The 18,856-nt window shown below is 38.2% G+C and overlaps 1 protein-coding gene across 3 annotated transcripts in view; it reads left to right on the top strand.

Annotated features, from left to right (window-relative positions):
- Window positions 1-15,110, top strand: part of ESRP1 (epithelial splicing regulatory protein 1) — a 102,435-nt gene extending 87,325 nt beyond the window's left edge. For all 3 annotated transcript variants that reach the window (XM_069086617.1, XM_069086618.1, XM_069086619.1), the window contains one exon: window positions 13,492-15,110. Coding sequence is in view for 1 of the 3 variants with exons in the window: in XM_069086619.1 (XP_068942720.1) it covers window positions 13,492-13,498 (7 nt within the window). In the remaining 2 variants the exon portion in view is untranslated. The remainder of the gene's footprint in view (window positions 1-13,491) is intronic.
- The last annotated feature ends 3,746 nt before the right edge of the window (window positions 15,111-18,856 follow it).

The following is an 18,856-nucleotide window of genomic DNA, read 5'->3' as shown; positions in this document are numbered from 1 at the left end:
GATGACCTGGGGATCAAATCTGGGCTCAGATACTTAGCACCACACCCAGATATAACTGGCCGTGTAACCTTGAGCAAGTTACTTAACCCCGATTGCTTTAAAAAAAAAAAAAATAGATAGCTGTTGATTTAAAATATCTAGAAATTTAAATAGACTGAAAACCCAGAGTGAGTTAACAGTGTGTTTATGTCCATCAAAAAAAAAAGCAAACATGATCTTAGGATGTAATAAGGGGAGTAGTGCATCCAGGATTAGGGAGTCGATTGTCGAGTTGTTCTCTGCTTTGGTGAAACCCCTTCTGCAAAATTATATTCCCTTCTAGTTGCTACATTTTAGGAAGGACATCATTAATTTGGAATATAGAGTAGTACCAGGACAGGGAAGGACCTTGAGATTATGCCAGATGAGCAGTGTTTAACCTGACAAAGAGAGTTTAGGATCACCGTGTTAACTGCTGTTTTCAAGTGTTTGAATAACTCTTATTTATAAGTAAGGAGTATGAGCTCTTTTTGTTTGAACTAGGACTAACAGGTGGAAGCTGCAGTGAGGCAGATATAGGTTCATTATAAGGAATAACTTTTAGACATTTAGAGCTATCCTAAAATGTCCTGGGTGACTGTGGTAGGTCATGGGGTCTTTAAGCAGTGACTGGGTGTCCTCTCATTGGAGAGCTTGCATAATGGATTCCTATTTAGAAATGAATTGGATTCTGTGATTCTAAACATTTCTGTTCACCAAGCCATTATTCAACCTTTATTGGAAGTCCTCTACTGATGGAAAACCTGTCTTGAGACAGCTTATTCTTTTCTGAAAAATCCTAATTTCTTGGAAATTTTTCTTTTCCTGGAATTCACTTTCTGTTGCTTCTCCATATTGCTTCTAGTTCTGCCCTCTCAGGCTGAGCAAAATGAGTCTGATTCTATTCTACGGGAGAACTGTTCAAATATCTGAAGACTCGATTCATGGGACCCTTTGGTGAGGGCATGGTAGGACTGCAGGTGGGAGGAAAAGAAGAGCTGGGTTAAAATTGCTATGGAGAAGTTTGGACCTTGATCTCTCTGGCCCTCATGTTGTGTTGCTCCTGCTGAAGGAGTCAGGGAGGATTTCTGCAGGTATAAAGTGGGAATTTCCTATCATATAGTAGAGATAGCTTTGAGGACATTGTGTTCCTGAAAAACATGATGTTAGAAAATCTTGGAGCCTGTTATCAAGCTCCAGGCACTTTCAGGCCCTGTAAATCTGTGGAAATGTGTTAAAAATTGCAGGATCACCTTTCAAACCAAAGTTTGCAAAACAGGTAGCTTTTTGGTTCACTGTACATTAAAGCAGAGGTGTCAGATATGCATATGATCCACAGCACTCCCAAGTGCCTCCTAAACCAAATTAAAATGCAACTAAGAAATGTGTAATAAAATAAATAAAAATAAGACAAAATTTAGATGATACTAAATTTTATAACTAAGTCAATATGCCACCTGCTGGGAAACTTATGTGTGGTTTAGTGGGCCCCTTCTCAATTTGATAACAATTTGATACCACTACATTAGATGATCTGAATTCTGTGACTTTGTAAAATATTAGAGCCTGTCTCAAATGCTGGCTTTTGCAAAATGACCAATAAATAAGAGTTGTTTGAGGTAAAGACTGTTATGGAAAGAATGCCTATGTTATTATGATTTAAAACACAAGTTAGTAAAAAGACTTTTTTGTTATTGTTGAATTGTTTCAATCACGTTCGATTCTTCATGACCCCATTTGGAGTTTTTTCTTGGCAAAGATACTAGGGTGGTTTGCCATTTCCTTCTCCTGCTCGTTTTACAGATGAGGAAACTGAGGCAAATAGGGTCAAGTGACTTGCCTGGGGTTACCTAACTAGTAAGTGTCTCAAGCTGAATTTGAACTCAGGTTCTCCTGATTCCAGGGTCAGCACTCTATCTGTTGTACCACCTAACTTTACCTTTATATTGTTAGAAGCCAAGGCAAGGGGAAGCATCAATTGGCACATGGAGAAGGGTGTTTCTGTGGGGCAAGCCCTTTCCATTGATACTTATAATTCAGTAATTTAATTAACATGTATTAAGCACTTTCTGTGATCTAGGCACTGTGTTACACACACACACACACACACACACACACATTTATAGGGAGACCTCTAGATGGCTTAGTGTATAGAATGCTGGGCCTGGAGTCAGGAAGACCTGAATTCAAATCCTGCCTCAGACAATTACTAGCCCTGTGACTCTAGTGAGTCACTTAACCCTATCTGCCTTTCCTCATCTGTGAAATGAGTTGGAGAAGGAAATGGCAAACTACTCCAGGATCTTTGCCAAGAAAACTTCATGGAGAGTACTGGTGTGCTATGGTCCATGGGGTTATGAAGAGTTGGACAAAGCTGAATTCCTGAACAACAAGAAGAAAATACATAGTTACACAAGGTTCACAATTAGCCACTGGACTTGGCAATAGTTGGTTGTTTCAGGAAGGGACAGCAACTTTTTTTTTTGCTTTTTGGAGGGCAATTGGGGTTAAGTGACTTACCCAAGGTCACACAGTTAGGAAGTGTTGTGTCCAGGAGGCTGGATTTGAACTCAGGTCCTCCTGACTTCAGGGCCCACCGGTGATCTACTCACTGTGCCACCTAGCTGCCTTGACAGCAACTTTCTAATCTACTCTTCTGTTGGTTTTGAGGGTCCAAGGTAGGTTGAACTCAGTTTCTTTTGCTTTGGGTGGGTTTTTTGTTTGTTTTGCACAAGAACTGGGATAATGGAAGGAAAGATGAATTAAATGTTATTAGCTGTTTATACTGAGATACAGCTTATTCTCAAATTGAGTTTCTCAAGCCGGGTAAGGGAAAATACAGTATTCTATCTTCATAGTAGGATCCATGAAGAATTGAAGGGTAAGATAAGATTTTCTTCCTCCATTTTTACTGCCACTAGTCTGAGCAAATGAATTCACTTCTTTATAGTGAAGATAGTCATTTGACCTGACTATTTCAGCTCTCTTCCTCATACCTCAAAATTTCTCTGTCTAGCCTCTCTTTCTTTCATCTTGAAAGATGAAATAGTCCTCCTCAGAGCTAATGTATGACCTTGATGTCATCTGCTGACTACCTCTAGGACTTTGGTTCATTAATCCCCCTCTCTTGCAACTTCAAAATATTCCTGTCTACTTTCTCCTTTTGCTTTCAAATTTGTTTACAGATATTACATTCAGAAATAAAGACAAAAACTCTCCCCTCTGCTGTTCCCTTCACCCACTATCCTACCTTGCTTTTCCCCTTTAACTATCCAGTATTTTTTGTCCTCAAGAGGTTGTGACATACTCTTTACCTCTACTTCCTCACTACCAGGATTTGCACTGAAAATACTATATCCAGGCTTATCATTGATTTCTACCACATCCAGTTGCCACTTCCTCTCTCCCTTCCTTCTTCCTTCCCTTCTTTCCTTCCTTCCTTTCTTCATTCACAGTCAGGATTAACTGACTTGCCCAGAGTCCCACAGCTAGTGAGTGTCTTGAGGCCAGATTTGAACAAAGGTCCTCCTGACTCCAGAGCCGGTGCTCTATCCAGTGTCACCTAGCTGCCCCCAAATCCTGTTATCTTATCGAGGTCCTTTTACTCCTAGAAGTTTGACATTGGCCATAAATTCACTCTTTATATACTGTCTTCCTTTGGCTTTCATGACACTCACATGATTCTCCTTTGGTTCATTCTTTATTGCCTTTGCTAGCTCTTGTTTATTCTCCCACCTTCTAAACATAGGTATCTTGAGAAGTTCTGTCTATAGACCTTTTCTCCTTACAGAGTTTTCCATGGTAACCTAATTCTGTCCTCCATCTTCAGCTTTGACCTTTTGGTGGATGACTCTCAAGTGCATATCTATTATTTGCATTCCCTATAATTTAAGGCCCATTTCTCTTGTTGAGATAGAGTGGATGGAACTCTGGGCCTGGAGGGAGGAAAACCTAAGTTCAATTACAAACCCAGGCTCTTGCTAACTCTGTGACCTAGCAAGTCACTTAAACTTTATCTGCCTCAGTTTCCTCAACTGTAAAATGGGGTTAATATCAGCACTTGTCTTTCAGGGTTATTGTAAGGCTCAAATCACTAGTCTCTCACAGCACTAATTTATCCAGACCAGTAGCAATGAAACATTCTTAATGTACAACTCTGATAATATTACTACCCTTCTTACAAACCTTCAGTAGTTCCCTATTTTCTACCAAAGAAAGTCTATATTCAGAAATATGTGCGAGAAAGAACTAGAAAGAACTAAGTTTATATCCAGGTGGAAGCAAAATACCTGATCTTTTTCCTTCTCTTATTTGGTTTTATGTCCTCTTTACCATTTTTCATTCCAGCTAATACAATCCTTCTTTGTAACCTGACTAATGTATAATGTGAACTATATGCTGCCATGAGGGGAGGGTAGGGAGGGGGACAAAATGTGAAACTCAAGGAATTGTGGAATTGAATCCTGTAAACTAAAAGGAAACAAACAAATTAATAAAAAAAAATTTTTTTAAAGTCTATATTCAAGTTAGTTGCACTGAATGTTTTCCACAGTGTGACTCCAATGTACATTTTAGGCATTATTTCACATTACTAATACTTTTCATGTTCTGTTGCTGCCAAACTAAACTGCTTACTATTCTAAATTTTTTCTGCCTTTTCCTGTGTATTTACTTACAGTATGTATGTACTTACATACATACTTACAGTATGTAGCGTATGTACTTACACCATTCCCTGTGAATCAAACCACTCTCATTTCCCTGTCTGCTTGTTGAAATCCTAGCTTATGTGTCAACTCCTCCATGAAGTTTTCCATGATCTCTCCAAATGGAAGTAATTCCTTTGGGTCTCTGAGATCTTTGTACTCACTACTTTATAATTTGATTAGTTATTTATGTGTCTGGCTTGTCTTTCCAGCTAGACAGTGTACTGTTGTGCTTTGTTCACCTTTGTTATCCCCTAATTCCTAGCAAAATATCTTATATGTTGGCATTGAATGAATATATATATTTTTTACCCCATTTTCTGACTGTTTACATCTAATTCTTATTCTTCTTTAAAACGTGACCCTATGAGTCTTTCTAACTTACATTTTGAAATATTTATCAATAGTAAAACTGTGTACCAAAGTGATAAGTCCAAATTAGTCTACTTACTTATGAATAGGAAACAGACCAAAATAATGCAAAAGTTATTCTTCTTTGTTTATATTGATACTTGCCAGGATCTAGATTTTATTGGTGTGAATATCCTTTTATTACTACAAGGTAGAGTGCCATACTTTCTTATCCTCAATGATTCTTATCCTTATTTCCTTGTAAATCCTCTACAAAAGATCTACATAAGAGACTGAAAACCTTCTCACTGGATCTTTTACTATCTTGTACCATTCAAGCTCATTGTTAATTCAGAACTTTCTTTCCTGACAATATGTATCCTTGAATTTAGCCATCATTTATTTCACTCCTATTGTGTGCTAGGTACTGTGTAAGGTGATAGAAAAATGGAAAACACATGCCTTATGTCAAGGAGCTCAGCTTAGCAGAGAGGCTATAGCAATGACTCAAAAATATGATAGAAGGTAGGATGTATATATAGTGAAGGAGAGCAGGAGAGAATGTTCTGAGAAACTGGAGAGGGAAAATCACTTTTATAAAGGGGAGTAAATTAGTGCAGGCTTCATGGAGTAAGTGGCACCTTAGCTGAACCTTAAAAGGAAGAAAGGAAGCTATGTGAGAAGAGTATATTCTAGACTTTGTGAATTATAAGAATAAAGTTAAATGATGAAAGGGAAGGGAATGTCAGGAAAATAGGGTTAGGGGAGTGGGAATGAAGAATGATCCAGTTTGTTTAGTCTCTGGAACATAAGAAACTGGGAGAAGCATAAAATAAGTTTGGACAGGGAGTCTGCGAATAGGTCATGGAAGGTCTCAAAAGATATGGAGTTTATATTTTTTGATTGGTAATCAGTAGTCATCAAAGACTTTTTATAAATAATGACCATAATCATAACATGATTAGGAAGATGACTTGGGAAGCATTGTGCAAGAAAAATGACTGTGAAGGCAAGAAGGACCAGTTAAGAGACTAGTATAGTAGTTTAGGTGAGAAGAAATGAGAGATTGAATGTAGATGGTTTGAATAACAGTTGAAAAGAAGGGCTGTGTGTATTTTTGAGAGGCAGACCAAAAGAGGGAGGGAAGGCTATTAGGGGAAAAGATTAATTATGGGATGTGGAAATTGAATTGGATGTGCAGAGTGAAAAGTCATCTAGATTCTAAGGTTACAAGCCTGGGAAACTGATATAAATGGAGGTGATGTTAAAGGAGTTTTAGGGGCAGAACATGTTGGGTGGGGGTGAGCAAAAAATGAGTTCAATTTTAGATATGTTAGGTTTGGAGAGCCAAGTTATTCAGGTAGACATATTCAACAGATGGTTGGAAATATGTGGTTGGAGTTCCAAAGGAAAATTGAAGATGGAGAGATTTAGGAATCATCTCTGTGGAATCCATGAGATCACCAAGGCACAGAAGTGAAAATAGTGAAGAAAAAATGGGTCTCTAATTGAACCCTGTGAACCACTCTTGTTAAAAAGAAGTGGAAAGATGAGAAATCAATAAGAAACAGGACAAGTAATAAACAATAAAAAAAAAAACATGAATGTGGTATCACAATTGCCAGAGGAGGGGAAGGTATTAAGAAAAAGGAGAGATTAAACTGCTCTGCCAAATGGTGTAAGAAGTCATGGAGGATGAGAATAGGGGAAAGGTCAATAGATTTAGAGATAAGGTCATTTGTTGCTTTCCAGAGAACTCTTTCAGTAGATTAGTGGAAACAAATGCTAAATGTCAAGGGCTTAAGGAGTGGGTGGGGAGTTTGGCATTGAGAAGGGGAAGAGAGGACAATGGTTTCAGAAAGAGGTCGTGGGATGAAGTGCTCATATCCTTTATTCTGTTTCTTACATGTGAATCACTGGTAACATGCTGCAGCCTGCTTATGACCATTATTTTCTTTCCTCAGTCCTTTTGGTTGTCATTTTAGTTTTTTCTGAGATGGTGATGTTCTGTGACTTACAGACATCCATGTAGCACCACAGGAAAGCTTGACTTCATGTAAAAAAAGTTATGGCAAAACAAATAGAGTTCTGGACCTGAAGTCAGGAAGACTTGGGCACTGCCAGATCCATGAAAAATTCACTATATGTCCCTAGACAAATCACACTGTCTGAACCTCAATTTCCTTATCAGCAAAACAGGATGATAATAGCACCAACATCACATGGTTGTTAGGATCAAATGGGACAATGTATATAAACCAGTTTGCAAACTTTAAAGCACTACATAAATATGGGCTATAATTATACTTTTTATCAGGCAAAAATATCTAAAAACTTTTATTCACTCTCAGAAGGACATATACTTTGAGCTAGAATTCTAGAATCCCAGAACTGGGAAGGTCTAGTCTAGTGCTAATGTCAAACTGTTTTTATAATTGCTGGAGTTAGAAGGAATAGAAACTGGAACAATGATTTCATAGGTATAGGGAACTATCAATATCTCAATATCAAACTTTCCTATCAGTGCCTTCTAGGCAGTTTATTCACTAAGAGGATTACCTAGGGAACCAAGGGGTTGCATGACTTCCTTAGGGTCACATCAGCAATATGTGTCATATGTGGGTCTTGAACCAAGGTCGTCCTGTTTTTAAGGACAGCTCTGTTCAGTATATTAACACTGCCTCAGTGAATTAAAATAGAGGAGTCAAATCTAGATTTTTACCTCACTGGTCCCATAGTCTATCCAATTTAGTTGACCAGGTGGTTTTATACTTAAGTATGTTATGGCTGAGTTGTTTTTCAATTGTGTCCACCTCTTTGTGATCCCATTTGAGGTTTTCTTGGCAAAGATAATGCAGTGGTTTGCCATTTCCTTCTCCAGCTCATTTTACAGATGTGAAAACTGAGGCAGAAAGAGTTAAGTGACCTGCCCAGGGTCACACAACTAGGAAGTATCTGAGGTCAGATTTGAAGGGTTAGTCTTCCTAACTCCCAGCCTTGTGTTCTATCCACTGTGCTACCTAGCTGCCCTCCTTCAAAGTATTCTTACCTCTGCCATGCAACATCCATTCCATTCATTCTTTTTCCTCCTGTGAAATCCTTGTCCTTGTTCCCTTCCTCAAATAATCCTCCACAGAATAATCGTGTGTCATTACAATATATGCAGGTGAGGCAGTTAGTTGGGAAACTAGAATTAATTCACCTACTTTTACTTAGAAATGCACCATGAGCAATTAAAAGTCAGTTCAAGTAGAAACCTAAAATGAATTGTTATGATCATTTATACACAGATTCCTTGGGTTTGGTTTCCCGTAGTAAATTAGATTTCTAGGTTACTTCTCCAAGGCTCTTCCCAAATCATGCTTTTGACCTCTTTTATGAATTAGGCATATAAATTTTGTAAATTAGGATCAAATGCATTTATGGGTTCCATCTTTTGTGGTGGTCAAAGGTAGAGTTTGGATTTCTCTTAATAAGCTAACATTTGTATAATGATTTAAGACTTCCAAAGCACTTTCCATGTGTTATCTTTACAACAATCATTTTATATGAGAAACCTGAGGTTGAGAGGTTATGAAAGACTTGCCTAGGATTACACAGTTAATGATGTCTAAGGCAGGATTCAAGCTCAGGTCTTCCTGACTCCAAGTCCAGCATTTACCCACCATATCATTTCAATACATCTCTAAGGATGTATGAAGCTTGACAGTACATAAAACAACTGCTGGTAAATCTAGATCTCTTTCTAATACAAGACTAATGGGAGGGGGAAGATTTTTTTCCAGTATGAGCCCTGTGAAACCCCATATAAGTAGAGAAATGTCTTACTACTGCTTTCCATTGCCATCAAATATCTTTTCCATGACCTTGATAATTGCCAAAATGTTGAATAAAAATCATTTTCTTGGCAACTCATTCTTTAGGCTCAAGATTACAGATGAATTTGAACATCTGAAATACATTTTCAACCTTTTGAAATTTCTTCTATTGTTGGAAGAGGTGTGTGTGTGTGTGTGTGTGTGTGTGTGTGTAAGACAGAGACTGACAGCACTTCCTGATGATTTTAGATCACAGTACTTGACATGCTGATGGTGAATCAGTATGTTCTAGTCCTTTTGCTTCTAACACAGGGGAGAGTAGCAACACAAGACTTCATAACTATTGAATGGAATAATAGTCTAACCTGCTCAAAAGGACAGCACTGCTCTCTTAGACAATGGTCAGTAAACATTTTTAAGCACTTAACCCAGAGTACCAGCACTCTGCAAATTGCTGGGGATACAAAGAAGAAAAAGGCAGTCCTGCCCTCAATTAACTTACTCTCTAAGGAGAGAAGATTTTACACAAAAGGAAGCTGAAAGGGGGCTGGAAGGGGTAACCGAAGATATGTTGTTTGGGGAGATGAAGACAAACAGCAGCTGAAAGGAAATGCTGTTAGCTGTAAAATTCTCAGCCCTCTATTAAGGACTGACTTTAATAGAATTCTTTTAAGAATGTTATAAAGTACATGACTAATGTGGAAATATGTTCAATATGATTATACATGCATAGCTTATATCAGATTGCATACCATCTTGGGGAAGAGAAAGGGAGAGGAAGGGGGAAAATTTAGAACTTAAAATATTTAAAACTGAATATTTAGAAAAAAATGAATATTGAAAACTAAAAATAATTTTTTTAATGTATGTTGTAAACTATAGGGTATAAAGAAACAGCTTCAGATAAAAGCATTCTTCTAGATTGGTGGAATCTGTGATTGTTATGGAAAATAAAAAAGTGAATCATAAAAATAAGTTATGCTACCATTAGAATAAGGCAAAACTTCACATTTTTTCATATTTCACATGTCCCACCATCTTGTTTCAATAAGAACCTTCAGATCATTTCCCTTTGTATACTCTGTCTGAATTACATGGGACAGCTTGCTATATTCCCTGAAACCCACCTTCCCTCTTTCCTTTCTGTGCCTTTTCTCAGGATCCCCCCTCCATATCTTGAATGTACTCTCTTCTCTTAGAGAATGCTTAGCAACATTTAAGGCTCAATACAAGTGACACCTCCTAAGCAAATTCTCCTGTGCTTATCCTGCCTCAGCCAGCTGTCGGTCTTCTCTAGCTCCGCGAAGTAGCTCACGTCCGCTGACCTTTTCATACATTGTGTTCTTCATGTGGGCAGAAAATGGCTTTTGCACTTTTTTTTTTTTTTATCCTTGGCGCCTGACACGGTACCTAGGTCAGTTTGAATTGAGTAAATGGCAAAAGATTCTGGAGCCAAAAAAAACCGAACCCGTTCAAATATACTATAGGAAGGTCTCAGATTTTAGTTGTGAAGGCTCTAAGTCCATTGGTTTTGTGTTGTATAAATATAGAGGGGAAAGAACCAATGAATCATTAAGGCAAAAAAAGTATTAGCTGAAGTTCATATGTACTGTAATGGACCATTATATGCTTTGCATAGCCTCAGACAATCAAGGCAAAATTCTGTTCTTCACCTGTTAAACTGTACAGGAGAAAATCATTCTGACTGGAAATTTAAAACAACTTGTAGCTGTTTGGGAAAATGAAGAGGAAAATACTCTGCCCTTTTCTCTATGATTAACATACAATTTACTCTATGTCATTAGAACCATTGAGCTATTCAAGAAGCAAATGATTCTTTATCATGGAACCTTTCATATGAGATGTGCTGAAACAATTAAGAATGAAATAGAACCATTTTTAGTTCAACTTTTTACATCACTAGTTTATTTCAGCATTAAAACAAAACATGAAATTCAGTGTTCTCAAGTTTTGTGTCTTGTGTATTTGACCCTTATTTTAAAAAAAGAAAAAAAGTGTTCATAGGAGTTGGGCAAGCAACCTGTTTTTTTTGGAGGAGGGAGAGGAAGGCAATTGGGGTTAAGTGACTTGCCCAAGGTCGCACGGCTAGCAAGTGTTAAATATCTGAGCTGGATTTGAGCTCAGGTCCTACAGACTCCAGAATTGGTACTCTATTTACTGTACCACCTAGCCGCGCCAAGAGCTGGCCAAGTAATCTGAAAAATAACAATGACCCGTTTTTTAAATACTTACAGGCACAATAAAATTATATCTTTTTGGTTGGTTCTGATTAAGCCTCAATGTGGGCAGTTTATTTATGAAATGTTATTTTAATTTGTCAAATTGTAAATCTTATTGAAGTATGTCTGTATGGAAGAGTAAATAGTATTTCTTGGTTCCATGTTGTGTCACTCTGTTACATTCATTATTCAAAAAGTTCTTCCAGGAGGTGCCCTCAGGACAATAGGAAGTAGATCTCAAACAGAACTGCATTTTAAATCAATCAAGCATTTATTAAGTTACTGCCACTTTCAGATTATGTAGATATAAAGTGAAACAAAATAATATCTCCTTTTTAAGGAACCTACATTCTATTGGGAAACAATTATATGCTTTTAAGTAAATACAATCTCTACACAAGGTTATTTGGGGGAGGAAGAAGGAGATTAACAGGAGTGACCAATAAAAAGTTTCTGAAAGAAGTAGCTCTTGAGCTGAACTTTGAAAAGAGAGCTTCTAGGAAATCAAGGCAAGGAAGGAGATATATTCCAAGCATGGGAAATGGTTTCAGTACTGACAGCAGATGGATTGTCATGTCTAAGGAACAGCAAGCAGACCACTTTGACTGGAATGTGTGAGTGTGTGAGGGGCAATAGTGAAATAACCCTGGAAAAGGTAGAAGAGAGCCAGATGATATAGGGTGTTAAAGGCCCATATCCAATCAGGAGCCATGGTAGCCTCTTGAGCAGCAGAGTAATATGGTCAATCACATGCTTTAGTATGATCCCTGGCAGCTGAGGGGAGGATTTTTGGAGGGGAAGGGCAGAGCAATTGGGCAGATTTGAGGCACTGAGAGTCATTAAGAAATCGGCAAGTGAGGTTAGATAGAGGTTACATTTTTCCCCCGTGTGCTTCTGTCATTACTTTGTAGACACAGTTTCTTTAGTATTTGCAGTATGCAACTCTTCACAAGCAGAAAGCTTCAATGGACCCCCATCCTTTCCTTTTGTGTAGTGGAATACTGGCGAGTTGGCAATTGGACATTTTAATGTTTTCTTCATTCAAAACAATTTTGTTCCCAGCCTTAAACAAGTTCATTTGAATTTAGCAACCTGTCAGTTTTCAAAATACAAACTTGAGAATAATGAGAAGGAAAGTAACATTCATTAAATGACCTCAGAAAACTGCAAAGCAATAGCCAATAGTGACTTGAAAGATGTGGTGGGGAAGCACTCCTTCTTCTAGCAAGAGAGAGAGAGATAATGGACTATATATATGGGGAATAAAATATATGTTGTCCAACATGGCCAATGTGTTTATTTCTGCTTAATTGCTTTCTTATAAGGATAGGTTCTTTGGGAGGCATGGGTGGGAGCTATTAGGAAGTGCCAATTTTTTTTTAAGGAAATATAAATTTTTTTAAAAGGCCCCACAAAAATGTGATTAGGGTAAAATTCCTAAAATGGGGGCAGAGCCAAGATGGTGAAGTAAAAGCAGGAAATTGACATGGGCTCTGGCTCCAAATACTTCCAATACCTGGAAAAAAATTACTCTAAACAAATTTTAGAGGTACAGAACCCACAAAGTGACAGAAACAAATCTGCTAAAGGGAGTCTGCCAGGCCGACAGGAAGGGTCTATCGCACCTGACTGGGAGCTGAGTGCAGTTCCGTGTGAGCCACTTGGTCCCAGCCCCAGTGTGGCCTGATCAGTGGCTGCTGGAGCAGACTTCAGGAAAATGAATCACCGGCAGCTGTGGCGGTTTCCAGACTTCTCAACCAATAAATGTCAAAGAGAAAGTAAAAGGTCTCAGGAACTTTGTTGGAACAGGGGGATGGAAAAGTGTGGGGAAGAGCATAGTCCAGTTACTGGCCTGCAGATCACAGGGGGACCAAGCAACCATTCAGAAGATAATCACTCTTGCTTTAAACTGCTTGGATGTGGATCACGGTCTTGGGTGATGGTCCTGGGGTGTGTGGCCAGTGTGCCAGAACTTGTGGAGGCTGCAGAGAGGGTGCCCTCCTAATCCCAGTGATTTGGGAAATAGCTCTCTCCATTCTGGAAGCAGGGTTCTACCCTGGCAAAGAGCTCAAAAGCCAAGTAATTGGATCCCAATAGGAGCAAGCAACAGAAGCACAAATGGATGACCATAGAGTCCATTTTGGGGGACAAAATCATCTCATTGCTGTGAGGCTCTATCACATGAACAAATAGTCATTTTGCTATATGTATAATATGTTTACAGAGTCTGGAATCAGAAGTTGGTTCTGATCTTACAAGAACTCATAATTAATCAGTCAACAAAGTGGATTATATATTATCACTTAAATGATTCAGAACCAAAATATATTGATTTTTTTTCTTCCTTCCTTTTTACAGTGTTTGAGAGATTTAAGGTGGGCCTGAAACCCTCAGAAAACAGGACTCCTGGAATCTTCAGAGAGAGTTTTACATTCAGGCTGCAGTATTCTCAGCAACACAACTTGACAGGGACAAGGGGCCCTTCATTTTGGTGGAGTGAAAACTTGAGCCAGTAAAGCCAAATCTTCTAGTTGTTATTGCCTTTTCAAGCAGCATATAGCACTCTTGGCTCTATGCTGATCACAGATTGACATTTAAAATGTGAATTTGATATCTGAGGTCCCTATTCCCTTCTAGTCAGAGATTTACATTCTGTGACATCTCAAGTGTTGCCCACATGGAATTCTTAGGATCTTAACAGCAAAAAGAGAAATAAGACATAATCTACCATCTCCAAGTACCAGTAATTATTTGGAGGTCTTATTTAATAATTTTGTTTTTTCTACTCTTCTCTAAGAACCTTCCTACCCCTTCATTTCCACTCCTCCCACTAAATAAAGAAGCAAATTATGAATGGAGAAAAGCATAACTTGAATTTTTCCCGACCTCTTTGCCACTTTGCCTTACAGTCCAAACACTGAAATGATTCTCCTCTCCCACCCCACTTGCCACCCCCAGGTTTAGGGAATATATGGAGGAACCCTTAAGAAAACATAACAGCAAACAACAAAAAGTAGCTTCTTTGAAAATAAATACCCCTCATGAGTGATATTGAACCAGTGGCCAAAACACTCAGAAGACCAAAAAGTGAATAGCTACAGTACTTGGTTCCTGTTTGACCAATAGCTGGATATCATGGCTTTAGACGGGATATTTTATATCTGTACATTTTTCATTACTGACGGTTTTGGACTTAAATCAAAAACATATTGTAGATTTTAATGTTGAAAATGTAGAAGCATATGAATGTTATATTTTAGGAAGCAATAAATTGTAACTGAAATGAATGCTTGTATATACTAAAATAGTCATAAAATGTTTGTCTTCTCTTAAATAGCTTATTTGACAATTATAACTTGCTCAGACATAGAACTGTAATCACTGTGCTAGACTGAGACAGGAGATTAAAAACAACACTGATACAGTATATGAACAGTGCCTGAAGGGGTCAGTGGTGGTTAGCACTCTGTGTTTAGCTGTGTTTATGATACAAAAAGTGCAATATTAGACACTGTAGTTCAGTTAGGTAGTACAGTTGCATCACCTAACTCCAAAGAAGAAACCAAGTTTGATTAAACTAATTGCACATATTTCGTTAAGTAACTCCTCTCCCTTTTGCTTGAATGCAAACATATGTGGCTGCTAGTGGCTGCTATTTTCACTTAGCATTATTTTTGATCATCATATACCTTGAATGGAGAGCCAAACAATTCCTCTCCTCAGCCAACCAGAGATGGCCAGCCGTTTAACTTCAGTAGAAAGAGGAAGTTCATAATTTAGGTGAAAACTAGTGAATACTGGCACTTGAGATCAGAAAAGAGAATTCTTAATACTTGAGATGCCTTAAGGTACTATCTACCCAAAGCTTTGAAAGCCTACAAGGTAAACAGACTAACACTAATATGTGTATTGATGTGTTGTTTTTTGTAGAATTGTTGACATTTGATAATAAAACTCTCCTTCCTGACTAATCTCAATGTTTGTACATTGTTGTTTTTTAATTCTTATTTTATTAACAGGAGAATAGAGTGTGGAGATTTGAATTTTGTTTTCCTTTCTCCCATATGACTATTGAAGTCTTATAAAATGTTACTTCTCAAAAGCATCTTGATATATCCCCCACTTTACCTAGCAATGTGCTTTGCACACAGGTTCTCAATAAATGTTGGTAAAAAGTGGGTCCCATTCCCAAATCGATATCTAATACAATGTTTCCTATTCTCTAAAGTTAAAAAAAATTACCTACTGAATTTTAGAATCTTTAAAGATTTCCACTAGTATGGCCCAGTAATGGCCTCTGGTCTTTTTCCCTGGGCTGGCTCTCATCCTAACCTGCCCTCACACCAGAAGGTCTGGGTTTTTTTCCCCAGAGGATGAGGGCTGGACATAACTATGTAGCTATAATTCCAATTTACTCAGAGTAATATAAGTGTGTATGTGAGAAGAAAAGGATTCATCCATACTACTATGGCTCCTACGCTCTCACTGGTAATGCTTTTCGTTAATTGTCACAATAAATATGATAGCATTAACTCTTTTTCGCAATTAGTTCTTATTGATATCTTTGGTTTTTATGTTGCCTAAGATTTCATCCTTATCTATTCCCTCCTCCTTCCTAGAGAGGAAGTCCAAATTGTTCTTTAGGCTATATTCATTACAACAAAGAACTTTTAAAAAATAAAAAGAGAAGAGGAAAAACAAGCAAAATTGATCATGACATGCCCTAAATATGACAATATATGTAATGTTCCACATCCACGGAAAAGTAGAGAAGAGAGGTGACTTGAGATCTTTGGGGATCTGACTTGTTCTTTGTAATTTGCAACATTCTTTTTTGATTGTTTTATGGTGGTTTTTCTTTCCATTTTCATTGTAGTCATTGTAAATATTTTCCTGGCCCTGCCTACTTGCCTTTTATCAGTTTATCCAAGTCTTTCCATGCTGTTCTATATTCATCATATTTGCCATTTTGCTGAACGATAATATTTCATTACATTCCTATGCCACAGTTTGGCCATTCCCAAATCAATGGACATCTCTAATTTCTATACAGTTCTTTGGTACTACAAAAAGGGCCACTATAAATATTTTGGACATCATTAACTCAAACATAAAATTGTTACTACAGCCTAAGGCAAGAGCAATGATAATCATAACAATCAATAGGAGGCAAGAGAAGGAATAATGGTATTCAACAGAATGCAAGAATAGAAATAATCAGAATTTGACAGTCCACCTATCAACCTGGCTCACAGTCTACCACTAATAAGTAGAGGCATACACCTTCAGAAACCTAGCAGAGAAGCAAATGAATGGGCAAATACATGTGGCTAAGACAATTCACAACTCTGAATGGCAGGCCTTGATGTCCTGGTTCTGTTTAGAGTATGATCTGCAGAATCATCATCTGCCAGCAAAACTTCCTCTACTGTCTGCTAGGCTGTAGGTCCTGCTGGACAAAGTGAGTTCTCTGCCATTCTTAGACCATTAAAGTAGTGACAGGTTCTTTTAACATACAACCAACCATCACAGGGTTCTGAGAAACAGTTATAACTTTCAGTTAAAAGCTCCCATAAGCCATAGAACTGCTGTTCTCTTTCAGATCATCTCTCAAATTCTGGGCAGTTTCTCCATCTCAAAGTGTAGACAGTGACATTGGGTAGAGCCCTGGATTGAAGTAAAGAAGAGGTAAGTTCAAATGTGGCCTCAGACACTTGTGACCCTGGGCATGTCATTTAATCCCTGTTTGCCCATTTCCTCATCTGTAAAATGGGTATAAGAACAGCATCTACCTCCCTGGGTTGTTGAGGGGATCAAATGAAATTATAATTGCTTCACACAGTTCCTGGTACAACGTAGGTTCTATATAAATATTGCCTTATCATCGTCATCATCATCATTCTTTAAACAGCCTCTCTCCTCTGCCTCTCATCCCTTTTGTCTCTTCTCATTTCTGTTTTCTTCTGGTTGTCTTCTTCCTTGATTTCCTTTCCTTCTCCGGTTTCTAATACCTTAAATCAGGGCCTCCTGATAAACAGTGACCCATGGGGTACAGTGACCCATATGTAGATATGATATGAAATTCGAAAGATCTACCTTCTGTCAGGTATGACCCTACCAGGCCTTAAATAATATTCCAATGACCTGAAAACATTTGATTGAGAATGTAGAAATTACAACATTCAAAACTCTGAAAACATGCAAATGATCAGATGGACCACAAAGAGGCCTTCTCAGTTCATTTATCTGAGGGGCAGTTTTCTCTAAAGTCCTCAGAACAGTCTGTCTCCATCCTCAGTGTAGGTCTGACCATGCCAAGGCCCTACTCAGTAAACTCTAGTGGCTTCTTATCACCTTTAAGATCAAATATAAAATCCTCTGTTTGGCATACAAAGTCCTTCATAATATGTTCTGCCACCCCCAATCACCTTTCCAGTCTCCTTCACTTCTCGCCACCCCCTCACATACATTCTTCAATCCAGTGACGCAGACTTTGCTGTCCCTCGTACAAAATACTCAAGGTCCCAACTCCGGGCATTTTAATTGGCTGTTTCCCAACCCCTGAGAAGGATATTCCTCCTTGTCTCAGCTTCCTGGCTCCCTTCAAGTCTCAGATAAAACTGTACATTTTCCTGCTTGTTCTTGATTCTAACACCTTCCCTCTGTCATTTCCAATTTGTCTTACACAGAGCCTGTTTGTACGTAGTTATTTGCATGTTGTCTCCTCCATTAGACTCTCAGCTCCTTAGAAGCAGGGCCTGTCTTTTACCTTTCTTTGTATTCCAGCACTCAGAAGTGCCAGCACCTAGTAGGCATTTAATGAGTGTTTACTGACTGCCTCTCAGAGGCTATTTATTGTTCAACTGATTTTTTTTTGGCTTTCTGTATATAAATTTCTTTTCACCTGCATTTTCCAACAACTAAAATGTCCACATACAAAATAAACAATAACCTTACAGCAGCTCCATAGGTAGCCCTTGAAACGCCTAAAACTAGCTATCATTCCCTTTTCTGAATCCTCTCTTTCAGGCTAAACATGCCCAGTTCCTTCAATGAATCCTCATATGTCATGGATTTCAAGGCCTTTCACAATCCTTATTGCCCTATTCTAGACATTGTCTGGCTTATTAATGTCTTTCTATAAATCACCATATAACTATTACTGACACTGTCATTCATCCATCTGTCCTTGATACTCTCTTCTCTCTAATTTTTCAGAACACTCTCTAGGTTCTCTTCCTAAATACCTGACTGCTCCTCAGTATCCTTTACAGGATCTTTATCCAAGTAACGCCTGCTAACCCTGAGTTTCCCACAGGGTTAGATCTAGTCTGGGCCCTCTTCTTGTCTCCCTCTGTACTACATTACATGGTGATCTCATAATTTTCCATGGATTAAATTATCATCTCTATGTTGATGTGTCTCGTCTACTTATCTAGCTTTAATCTCTGCTGACCTCTAGTCTCCTGTCTCCATATACCTGTTAGACATCTCAAACTGGATGGCCTATAAACATCTTTAATTCAGCATGTCCAAAACTAAATTCATTATCTTTTTTCTAAAACTCTCCCTTCTTCCTAATTTACCTATTAGTGTGGAGGATATCAACATCATCCTAGGTCCCTAGGCTCACAACAAGGTAGTATCCTTGATTCCTCATTCTCTCCCTATCCCTAACCAATCCTTCTCTAAGGTCTATTGATTTTACCTTCATCACATTTCT

This window comes from Petaurus breviceps, unplaced genomic scaffold, assembly GCF_028583685.1.
Source record: "Petaurus breviceps papuanus isolate PSGF00001 unplaced genomic scaffold, PetGlider_PUasm1.0 179, whole genome shotgun sequence".
Lineage (NCBI taxonomy): Eukaryota > Metazoa > Chordata > Mammalia > Diprotodontia > Petauridae > Petaurus > Petaurus breviceps.
The sequence above is the reverse complement of the archived record's forward strand: the minus strand, read 5'-3'. Positions and strand labels throughout refer to the sequence as shown.